This window comes from Vombatus ursinus, unplaced genomic scaffold (assembly GCF_900497805.2).
Source record: "Vombatus ursinus unplaced genomic scaffold, bare-nosed wombat genome assembly UNPS02009205.1, whole genome shotgun sequence".
NCBI lineage: Eukaryota > Metazoa > Chordata > Mammalia > Diprotodontia > Vombatidae > Vombatus > Vombatus ursinus.
The window spans coordinates 56,374,945-56,387,788 of record NW_020948983.1 but is presented as its reverse complement, the minus strand read 5'-3'; the positions used below and the strand labels follow the sequence as shown (position 1 = coordinate 56,387,788).

The following is a 12,844-nucleotide window of genomic DNA, read 5'->3' as shown; positions in this document are numbered from 1 at the left end:
TTTCATCTTTTAAAATGTCTACTTTTGTGTGAGTTTCAAGTACCTTGTTATTAGTAAACACTACATGTATATAATTTATAAATAAGTAAACATACAAATATCAAGGCATTCATGCTAAAAATGTTTGCTGATAAGGGTGTGCAATCAAAAAAGTATGGGGACTAGAGTTTGGATTCTGGAGGGCAGAACTAGGGCTAAGGAAGCTACAAAGATAGAAAGGCACAATTCAATTCAATCTAAGACCATTTTAACCATCAGAAACCTCTTCATGGAGGAAAATCACGTCAGTCCTAGACTTCACACCTTGGAAGCCCCTCCCTCTGAATGACATGACTCCTCCCAGACCCTCTATTTAAGGAGTGTACCCAGGTCAGCTAGCTTCTTCATGTTTTACCACTGTAAGAACTGCAGCCAGACCTCTCCACTTTTCTAGCTACCTTTAAGAATGTCAGCTCCTTGAGGGCAGCCACTGTCTCTCTCTTTTTTTTTTTTTGCTTGTATTTGTATTCCTACTGCCTAGCAAAGCGCCTGGCACACAGTACTGCTGACTGACCAATAAAGGAATGCATGAATGAAAAAGTATTTATTAAATGTTTCCTGTGTGCAAAGTACTGAACTTGGGATACAAAATGAGAAAACAACCTCTGCCTTCAAGGAGGCCACACTAATGGAGAAGATCACACATGCAGGAAGTTTCAGCTGCGAATCAGATAGTAAGGCCCTACAGTTCTTATAGTACAGTGGTTGCACTAATATAGATAAATACATAAAACCATAAGCATTTCTGATGCTGAACCATTTGACAGAGCCAAAGACTTTGGAATGGACTGCCTCACTACAATAGTTAAAGTTCCTTGCCTCAGTTTCTCTGTAAAAAGAAGCTGGATGACCATTTGCCAGGCGAAGCTATACAGGATAGTGAGCTTTACAAAGGGTTGGGCTAAACAACTTCCTAGGGCCTTTTCAATACTAAGATTCCACAATTTTCCTTTCTGAAAAAGTGATGCTATTACTTCAAACAAATTGAGATAGAGTTTGAGGGCAGGAAAAATGAAGCTCAATCTAATAAGATCTAAATAAAAAAGCATTAAAGCCCTCAAAGAGGACTGGAATTCCAGTCTTCCTTGCTTCACTTCTAGCCTCCATCTCAGAAAAATAGTACCTCAGAGCAGGTAGGTGGCACAGTGAATAGAGCACTAGACCTAGAGTCAGGAGGACCTGAGTTCAAATCCAACCTCAGACACATGATATTCACTAGCTGTGTGAGTCACTTAACCCCAACTGCCTCACCAAAAAAGTACTTTGATATAATTAACATTCTGTCTTTCGCACATGAAGATGCCACTAAACTAGCCCCAGCATCATGTATTCAGTGAAATCTTTCTTTTTCTTTCAAAAGGAAGTATCCACCTACCCTAAGGCATATATGTTCTCTTTCTCCCTTGCCCCTATCATGACCAGTGGCATGCATTTGAAAGACAGCTGGCTGTAGGAGAGACACAATCTAGACTATGGAATACAGCAAAGCTAACTGCATGACATATAGAATGAACCTATAACCCTGGCCTACTTTATTAGCACTGTACTGGAATCTATTTCCCAAACAATATATTATGATACTCGCATGTGGCAATATCCTGGGTTTCCTCACTGCGTTTCCACTGCAGAAAGAGAATAAGGGCAGTTAAGTGTTTATAAATATGCATATTGCTAGAGATAAAAGGTTGGCTGAACACAAGGACCTCTCCCACCTTCCCCTACTTCTCCTTCACGTTCACAGGTATCAATGACTGAAAAAGGTTACAATATATTTATTTTACTCTAACAAATTGTCCTAAGCAGTTATAGAAAAAAAGTTACATTTTAAGACTAGATATTTTAAAACATTTGTGGCTAGAAATCAAAATAATGTATCTTTCAAAAAATAGGCACTTACCTCTGTGCATTATTTTATGCTTCTCCCTCAGATATGTAAGACCCTTTATTACCTAGTAGAGAAGAAATACAGATATTTATGTTGAAAAGTCAAATAAACACACAATCTACAAATATAAGTTCAATACCACTAAGCTGAAATGGTCCAAGAGATGTTATCCAGCAATCCAATATTAAGCAAAGATGCTAAATGAGAGAAAGGGAAAAGAGGGAGAGACAGAGAAGGTTTGAGGGTTTGCTGTGTGTGAGGTGCATGTTGACATTCAAGTGGAGATACTGAGCAGGCAGCTAGAAATATCAGATTGGGGAGAAACTGAGGATGGAGATAGATTTGGGAGTCAACTGAATTGAGGTAATAATTAAGCCATGGGAATAGATGACTACGCCAATAAAGAAAGAATGCAAGATACACATTCTCTCTTGTCCTAAGAATATGGTCAGACTAAAAAGAAGTTCTGTAACTTATCTTCAGAGAGAATTCACTTTTATTCACAACACACAAAGTTTAAAAAAGGGAAAATCACATAGGAATAGAGACACACACAGAGCAGACAAAAACAGAGACAGAGACATTCATTATGGCAGCTGGCAAGGTCAATGATAAGCCTTTCAAGAGTCTTTTTTCTTCAATTGACTTCCTACTTCCTTCCTTGACTTTATTAGCTACCTCAAGCAAAACTGCGAGGAAGACAAATACTTACAGCAATGCTAACTTTCCCCAATATCTGCTCAGGAATTCTTCCAGCCTTCTTAAGAACCTGGTCCAAAGATCCTCCATCCTAAGAAAAAAATGACAGTGTTTAGTGATTTGTTTCCAACTATGCTTCAGACAGATTGAAGGAAATGCAAAGCAAAGATTAAATTTTAGATGAAGACAAATGTCCTTCTGTTCTCTTCAACTGATCAGACACCCAACAAAACGTACTAAGTAATAAATGGGTCAGGTATTATAGATAGAGAAATGTATATGAGACTGTCTCTTTTGTAATGAACTTACCATGGAGTTAAGGACGTAAGACGTATACACATGAAAAATTAACAATACAAGATTTAAACAGATTAAGACAATAATAAAATACTTTATGAATCAATGATGACAAACCTAGTGAATTCCAAACAATAACCATTCCCAAAATGATCCTAAGAAACAGATACAATTTGTGAAGATGACAAAACTTTCTTAAAGCTGTAGTGTGATTACTGAGTCAATTATTATCATTAACAACTGAACCCCCACTATATATATGGTGCTTCATGCTAAATACCAGCCTTACAATAAAGCACAGCAGTTCCGTGGATCTAAATCTCTGAGGTTCCACACCTGCAAGAGCTTATAGTCTTTCCATGCAACAAAGAGGTCTTAAAATTAGTCTAATGATTATGAAGATAGTTAAAATGATCATATTAGCCTGTCGTAAGATGTCAGGTCTCAATAGTCTCTACGGCCAGATCGATCTTACTGTGATCAACAGGAAGAGTGAACATGACCAGTCAAGTTAGTCAGTCAGCTGAGCTCTTGTCCAATCATGCAGGGGGCTTAGCAGCAGAAGCAAGTTAACACTCAATAAAGTGCAGCCACAGAAGGAAGCCATGATACAAAATCCCCAAATAAACCCAAACATTGTTACTTGGTACTTTTGTACTTAAATATGAATAAGGTTTGGTCTGAGGCTCTAAGAATGTTATTTGTATCAATCAACTTGTAATGTCATCAGAATAGGCACTTCCTCCCCAAGTTCACATTACATACAACTCACCCATGCCATCTCATTCATTCTATGCAATATTTGTCCATGTCCTTCCATACTCACCCAACACAGTGAAGGTTTTCCACTAGGTCTTTTAATATTTCTTGGATATCAGTGGAACTGATGACTACCCATATATTATTCCTCACTATGACTGTCTTTTATGCCTATATTAATGCACAAGTCAAGAAATACTGCACTTTTAAAACAAAACATTTAGGTCACAATTGTGACCTGACAGGATGTAGAGCATTCAGCTTTGCTATCTTGTTTTCAATGCTTCTTGTTCCTCACTGCAAGCTTAGGAATGAATATGCTGCATTAAACTGATTAAAACTAGTAGCCTAAATAGAGATGGCCCAAATTATTCTTTAAGCCAGTGGTAGGGAACCCGCAGCCTCGAGGCCACATGTGGCCCCCTCTAGAATTTGTTCTGTGAAGTCTGGATTCAGTCAAAGGGCTGTACTTGAGGACTTAGAGGGCCACATGTGGCCTTAAGGCTGCAGGTTTCCCCCTACTCTAAGCTGGCACCTTGACAATGGAAGAAACCAAAGAAAAGATTGACAAAACAAAAAAACAAACAACAAAAAATAACCCATTAAATTGATAAATAAAACCAGGAGCTGATTTCCTGACATAAACTACTAACTTGATTTTTAAAGAATGAAAAACAAGAATGCTAGTCTCAAAAATAAAAAAAAAAAATTCACACATAAAGAAAAAAATAAAAAAGTTATCAGAAATTATTTTGCCCATTTATATGCCAACAAAATAGAAAATTTAGATGAAATGGATAACTACTTTTTAAAAAATGCCCAGATTGGTAGAAAAAGAAACAGAAAACTTAAAAGACCCAATGCCAGCAAAAACAATTAAAGAAGTCATAAATGAATTCTCCCACAAAAAAATCCTCAAGACCAGATGGAAAAAGATGAACAAGCAATCATTTACTAAGCACCTACTATGTGCTAAGCACTAGGGATATATATACCAAAAATGAAACAATCCCTACTGACAAGTGGCTTACATCTGAATAGAAAAAACAGGTACAGAGATAAGCAGATATAGAATAATCACAAGGAGACTAAATACAAATAAATACAAAGCAGTTAAGTATTAATACAAGATAGTAGCAGAATATAAAATAAAACCATAGAAATCATCAGTTTTTCTGTATACTAACAACAAAATCCTGCAGGAAGAGAGAAAGAAAAATTCCATTCAAAATAATCTTAAATATATAAAATATCTGGAAGTCTATCTACCATGACACATTCAGGAATTATAAAATACAACTACAAAATACTCTTTACAGAAATAAAGACAAATATAAATAATTTAAGAAATACTAATTGCTCATGGATTTTGTTGTTCAGTCCTTTTCAGTTGTGTCTGAAACCCCATAAGGGGTTTTCCTGGCAAAGATACTGGAGTGGTTTGCCATTTCCTTCTTCAGCTCATTTGACAGATGAGGAAACTGAGGCAAACAGAGTTAAGTGACTTTTTAGCTAGTGAGTATCTGAGTCCAGATTTGAAATTAGGAAGATGAGTCTTCCTGACTCCAAGCCTAGCACTCTATCCTTTGTGCCCACCTAGGATAGGTTGAACCAATACATAAAAAATAATAATAAATTAATTTACTTATTCAATGCCACAACTAAACTAATAAAAGATAACTTTATATAGCTAGAAAAAATATATAATAAATGTATGTGGAGGAAGTAAATGTCAAGAATCTCAAGGGAAATAACAACAAAAATTGGAAGTAAAGGGGTTCAGTAGTACCAGATCTCAAACTATACTACAAAGTTGTAATCATCAACAACTCTTTGGTATTGGTTAAAAATATGGAAAAATTGATCAATGGAATAGATGAGGTATACAAGATATAGAAGTACACAAACACAGCAACATGAAGCTTGATAAATCTAAAGATCCAGGTAAGGACTTACTATTAAACAAAAACTCCAGGGAAAACTGGAGACCTGCCAGTCAGATAGAAATAAGCTTTAGGCCAACATCTCATACCATATACCACAACAAACTCCAAATGGATATATGACCTAGGCATAAAAAGTCACATCACCAACAAACAGCAAAACCAGAAGAAATCTCTTTCACAGGTATGGAATCATGCAAGTGATAGAGAACACAAGATGTAAAATGGGCAATTTTGATTACAATAAATTGAAAAGCTTCTGCACAAACAAAACAATACACGTAAAATTATAAGATAAAAAATTAACTGGGAAAAATATTTGCAGCAAGTTTCTCTGATAAAGCTCTCATTTCCAAGATATATAGACAATGGATTCAAATACATAAGAACAAAAGTCAATCCCCAATAAATAAACGGTCAAATGATATGCAAACAATTCTCTAAGAAATGTGTGCTATTGTCTTTTTGTGGGAGCAAAGAACTGGAAATTGAAGGGATGCCCATCAGTTGGGGAATGGCTGAACAAGTTGTGGTATATGAATGTAACTGAATTATTGTGCTATAAGAAATGATGAGCAGGAGAATTTCGGAAAAACTTGGAAAAACTTACATGAACTGATGCTGAGTGAAGTGAGCAGAACCAGGAGGACACTATACACAGTAACAGCTACATCGTGCAATGATCAATTATGATAGACTTAGCTCTTCTCAACAATACAATGATCTAAGATAATTCCAAAAGACTTATGATGGAAAATGCTATGCACATTCAGAGAAAGAACTATGGAGTCTGAATGCTGATGGAAGCATACTATTTTCACTTTTGTTTTGTTCTTCTTTCTCATGGTTTTTCCCTTTTGTTCTGATTCTTCTTTTACAACATGACTAATGTGGAAGTATGTTCAAATGATTGTACACGTATAACCTATATCAGATTGCATCCTTGTCTTAGGGAGTGTGGAAGGGAGGGAGGGAGAAAAATTTGGAACTCAAAATATCATAAAAATGAATGTTGAAAACTATCTTTCCATGTAATTAGAAAAAAATAAAATACTACTAAGTGGGGGGGAAAAAAAAGAAATGTAAGCTCAACAGCCATATAAAAATGCTCCAAATAATTAATAATAAAATAAATGCAAATTAAAACAACTCTGAAACCTCATTTCACACTCACTAGGACTGACAAAGATGACCAAAAAAAAAAAAGAATGACCATGGACACTAGGCCATTGTTGACGGAGCTGTGAAGTGTTCCATCTATTCTGGAAAGCAATTTAGAATTATATCTCAGAAATAACTAAATTGTGCATATCCTCTGATCCAGTGATAACACTACTAAGTTTATAGCCCAAAGATCAAAGACAAAAAGGAAAGTAGCCATACATACAGAAATATTTCTAACAGTACCTTTTAGTGTAGGAAAGAACTGGAAAAAATTGAAGAGAAGGTCTAAATAAATTACAGCATATAAATGTAACAGGATATTATTGTACCCCATTAAGAAAGAATGAATGGAATGGGTTGAGTTCAAAGAATCCTGGGAAGACTTGTATGAACTAACACAGAGTGAAATAAATAGAACCAGGAGAATAATTTGTACAGGAATTTACAATACAAAAAACAACAACATTGAAAGACTTAATACCAATTAACAAAATCATCAGTCTTCATTACAGACTGAAGAAGTGTGATGAATGCAAACTACAGAACGAGATATCTTTTTTGGATGTGACCAATGTATAGAATTGTTTTGCTTTAATATACTTATTTGATACAAGAAGGGTTTCTCTGTTTTTTGTTTTTTTTTATTTTGGGGAGAGGCAGGAAAAATCAGAGGTAGAAGGGGAGCAAATTATATTGATGTTTGTTATGTAGAGAATAACAAAAAACATTTTTTAAAAAACCAAAAAGATATTTGGCATTCTTTCCTTTAACTCTTTTCTGAACTACAAACAGAAATAATGACAATGTCATGAAAGGAAGGAAGGAAGGAAAGAAACAAGTGTTAAGTCCCTACTATGTGTCAGGCACTGTGCTAAGCACTTACAAACATTATCTCATTTGATTCTCTCCACAACCCATGGAGATAGGTGCTATTATTATCCCCATTTTACAGCTGAAGGGATTTAAACTTAGGTCTTCCTCACTTCAGGCACAGCATCCTATCCACTGGGCCATCCAGCCGGCTCTAAAAGAAATGGCTCAAAGTTGTGGTATATGAATGTAGTACTATTGTGCTGTAAGAAATGATGAACAGGCTGGCTTCAGAAAAACCTGGCAAGACTTGTATGGTCTGATGCTGAGTGAAGTGAGCAGAACCAAGAGAACGTTGTACACAATAATAGCCACATTGTGTGACAACTAATATTGATAAACTTAACCCTTCCCAGCAATACAAGGATCTAAGACATCTCCAAAGGCCTTGTGATGGAAAATGCTATCCACATCCAAAGAAAGAACTATGGAATTTGAATGCAGATTGAAGCATAGTATTTGCTATTTTTTCTTCTCTTCTGTTGAGTTTTGTTTCCTCTTTCTGGTGGTTCCTCCTATTGGTTCTAATTCTTACTTACAACATCACTAATGTGAAAATATGTTTAATAGGAATGTATACGTATAGCCTGTATCAGATTGTGAGCCATCTTGGGGAGGGTGGTGGGCAGGAAGGGGGAGAAAAATTTTAAACTCAAAAACATATGGAAGTGATTGCTGATAAATCAAAATAAATTAATAAAAAAAAAGAATAAAAAAATAAAAGAAATGGCTCAAAGTGAAGAGATTACAATGTCATAAGGAAGTCAAAAGAAAGATTTGTTGGGTAAGTCACAATGAGAATCAAGAGCTGATTACACTAACCTTCCCACTTTTCCAATTCTATATCACTGTTGCTAAGGGCCTTGTTGAGTGGAATAAAGCTGCCTAAATTGTACTTATTTTTAGCAGCTAATTATGATCTAAGTTAATAGTGCCTTTGTGAAGGTTTTCTATAGAAGCAGCAAATGCTTTATGAAAATATTAGTTCAAAAACTCTTACAATAGAACTATCTACTTATCAGATGAGTCCCAGTTTCATCATCTGAGCAAGTCTACGTACCTCTAAAAGAGACCATTAGCCAAGCTGTAACTCAGGAGTTGTCTATTTCTTCTTCCAAAAACTCAGACTAGAAAGTGTCATTGCAACTTCCTTCTGAGATAAATCAATCAGGCACTTACACAGTAAGTTCTAAATAAACTGAAGACACTAGGTATTTTTCTGGGGTACAAGGAGAACGAAGAAACATCAAAGGATGAAATATTCTGAGGGGCAGTGGTTGAATTCCTAATTGAAGCCAAGGATGAAATGAAAGAATGGAAAAGGACGATAATTATAAAAAAAAAAAAACTTTGTCACCCAAAGTGTAACACAGTACAAAACATTGGGCTAGGAGATGAGACCTGGGTTCTAGTCATAGCTCTTCCACAGAAGAAGAGCTGTGTGCATTGGGACAAGATACAACCTCTGAGTCTGTTTCCTACTGTACTGTACAAGCTTCTAGGGTTGAAAAACAATTGCTTGGACTACCCAGGTCACAAATAAGCTTCCCTCTTTACTTCCATTCTGCCCTTCTCATGAATGAAGACCTCCTAGCTCCTCTTCTTAGCTTCTGGATTCTACTGCCTCTCTGATCCCTGGGTACTAGTTTGCTGTCTGCCCAAATATGACACAGAGCTTAACCTGACCTCATTATTTGTATGTTTTTTGGATCAGAATAAGCTAGCGTTTGGCCCTAACCTGACTCTGCCTGGCCCTCCTAGCCTTTGCCATGGTATCCCAATCCTGGCCACTTATCACACAAGATCAACCTTATCCACAAGGTAATGCATGAAGTGTCTTCTGTCTTGGGGCCTTTCATGCAGGACACCTTGTACTTTCTACACTAAAGAAACCAGATCCCCATGAAAACTGACTGACCTCTAGGTATGACTCATGGGAGAGGTTCATACTCCATCAAAGACTGTATTCTCCACATGGAAGGCCAGAATAGGGAGAGGAGCCTCCAAAATCATGTAGGAGATAGAAAATTGAACATATGCCTACTTCTTCATGAAATCCTGGAACATGAAAACCAAAACTTCCACAGATATATGAAAAAAGCAAATTTAAGACAATAAAAGGCAAGAAGCCATTTACACAGCAGAAGTTAAACTTGCCCAATTCATTCTTCTGACATGGCATTTAGAATGCAAACAGAAACAGGGCCTAGAAGGACTTAAAGCAAATTTACAGCTAAGGGCCATTACAGGTTCTTGATGTTTGGCCACACCCTTCACTTTTGCAAACATGGCAGAAGACAACCATATTTCTCCCACAAAACTTTTCTTTGGCTTTCCGTCTAGGATGGAGGGGAGCAGAGATTTTATTTCTGATGTTCTCAAGAAAAGGCATAAGGTCAAATATCTCATGCATTTGTGAAGAACCCCTGTTTGCCTCAGAACACTCAACTACTTCCCAGAATTGTTGTGAGGATCAAATGAGATAATAACTGTAAAGCTCTTAGTATAGTACCTAGGATAACATAGGTGCTATATAAATACTAGCTATCATTATCATTAGCCATTATGTCCAAATGGTATGACCTCAGCAAAGCCTCCAATGACTGATTTCCCAATACTGAAAAAAACTGACTTCAGTGAGAAGTAGAGTCACAAAAGAAACCACAACTAGACTGTAAGTTCTGCAAGGGTCGAGACCAAATCTCATTCAGGTAGCTAGGTAGAACAGGAGATCGAGCAGAAAACATGGTATCTGGAAGACATGAATTCAAATCATTCCTCAAACACTGAACTAGCTGTGTGACCCTGGGAAAGTCAGGTTAACCCTGTTTGCTTCAGTTCCTCATTTATGAAATGAGCTGGAGAAGGAAATGGCAAACCACTCCAGAATCTCTGCCAAGAAAACAAACCCCAAATGGAGTCACAAAGAGTCAGACAAGACTGAAAAATAACTAAACAAAAAGCCCTGGGCATCTGGGTCACAACCTCCCTTGGTCTTAGTTTCCTCATCTGTAAAATGGGAATGAAAACAGCACCCACTTCTCATAGGGTTGCTGTGAGAATCAAATGAGATAATATATGTAAATCTCTTTGCAAACCTCAAAGCTCTACATGAGATGGTTAAGGTTTTTGGTCACGGAGGCCTAAGAATCCCGTCTCAGAATAGTGTTTTAAAATGCATAAAATAAAATACATAGGATTACAAAGGAAACTAATTATACTGAAATTCAGTTATCAAAATATTTTAAACAAGTTCCTGGAGCCTAGTTTGAGAAACCCCGCTCTACAAAAGCATTAAGTATCATGATTATCATTATCATCTCATGCTTCCTTAAGCATCTAACCCAGTACATTGATGGAGTTAAGTTAGAATTGGGAATTAGGCTTTTCCGATGTTGGCTCATCAGACTTCATTAGTTTTTTTTGTGGTCCTGGACTATACAGAAATATGAAGTTGCTTTATCTCTTGTACATAATTGCTACTTTGGAGAGTTCTGACAGGCGCCGAGTGCCAGAGAAAATGTCTAGCCTGGTACTCTGCTGGTCACAGGATCCAGAAATTCCCCTCTCATTGCTCTTTAACTTATCAATATCCTTCCTAAAATGTGGCTGCCTCAACTAATATGTCACATGTGGGCTGAGCAGGGCAGAGTACAGCAGAACTATCATAACCACAGTTTTGGAAACAGTGATTCTAAGAACCAGAATAATCAAGCCTAATTCTCTTATTTTATACATGAGAGTACTAACGCCCAGAGATCTAGCTGGCTCCAAATCCTTGGTCAGTCAACATACCTTCCATCTTCCTGGCAGAGCCTAAAGGGAAGGGAGGTTGCTCTTGCCTTTCCTGTCCCTGGTTTGTGATCATCACCTTCCTTCCCACTTCAGTTTTCAGGTCCTCATTTGCCATTCACACATTTGCATCCAAACTTTACATGCCAGGGTTGGAGATTTTGTTACCACCAAAAAGTACATAAGGAAACAAAAGGACAAGAAATGTTTCTTACTCCCTCTAAGGGGAGGCTAAGGTCCAGCTGAATAATGAAAAAAAAATCATCATTTCATGTTATAAAAATAGAAGTGTGCTTATATGCTTCCCCATAAAGGAATGCTTTACTATTGGGGCCAGGAACGGGGGGGGGGGGCCCCAATAACTATTGAACTAAGGATCTATTTCCACAGAAAACTTCCTCTGTCCTAGATAAGCAAGAGGGAGGGTTCTAAATAACCTGCAGACACAGAAAATGCTTCCAGAATGTACATTCCACACGGCACCAACAAAAGCTGACATGTCTGGAAGAATTCGTACAGAACATCTTGATCATTTAAAATAATGGGAGAATTAGTAAAAAAAACAAAACAAAAAAAAAAAAAAACAAAACCCAAACACCAAAACTATAAAACTGGACAGAGAGGATCCTTCCACGTTCTAGTGTGATCAGAGACTTCTTCCCCCAGGTCAGTGCTAGCCCATGGAACTTCAGAAACATAACTAAGACAGGAAAGGAGACGCTCTGCAAAATAAAAAGAGAAGGAACCAGAAGCTATTTAATGCTGATTCTCCCAAATACTTCATCACGTCAACATTTCCTCTAAATAACAGAGTTATTTGCTGGGAAAGAATGAGAGCAAATGAGAGGACATTGATGAGAACCGACTCTTCCATCTCTTAGCAATGGCCAGAGCAACTACATACAGACAGTGGCAGAGCCTAGCTAGCACCTCCCTGGGCCAATGATCTAGCTAGAGTTGGCGTACTGGTCCCACTAGAGAAGCCAACCACTTACCATGTGCTCCATGCAGATACTGATCTCCCCATCGCTGTAAAAGGCCCCATAAAACCCTACAATATATGGAGAGTTGCACTCGTGCAGGACTTGCAGCTCCCGTATAATCTGGTTCCGAATTGCTGGCTTGATCTCCAGGTGAATTAGCTGTTAAAAACAATGACAACAACTTGGAAATCACCTTCATAACTACTAAAGCTTTTAATAGGAAGAAAATTTAAAAAAAAAAAAGGAAAAAGGCAAGTTTTCATAAACACGTTCCACCCACCCATCCAAAGCACCAAATACTAAAGCATAAAAAGCCGAGGCTTGTGTTGATGACTGAATGAGCCATAACTAAAGGAATGGAGGCTGTGCTACTACATTCTGAGGACCTGGGCAGAGAGGGAGATTTGGGGGGG

General features: G+C 37.3%; 1 protein-coding gene across 1 annotated transcript in view; it reads right to left on the bottom strand.

The window, feature by feature from the left end:
- Positions 1-12,844, bottom strand: part of MAP2K1 (mitogen-activated protein kinase kinase 1) — a 104,053-nt gene that overhangs the window by 49,639 nt on the left and 41,570 nt on the right. The window contains exons 3-5 of the mRNA XM_027852039.1: positions 12,444-12,590; positions 2,637-2,714; positions 1,937-1,988 (exon numbers count right to left, since the gene is read on the bottom strand). Of these exons, the coding sequence (XP_027707840.1) occupies positions 1,937-1,988; positions 2,637-2,714; positions 12,444-12,590 (277 nt within the window). The remainder of the gene's footprint in view (positions 1-1,936; positions 1,989-2,636; positions 2,715-12,443; positions 12,591-12,844) is intronic.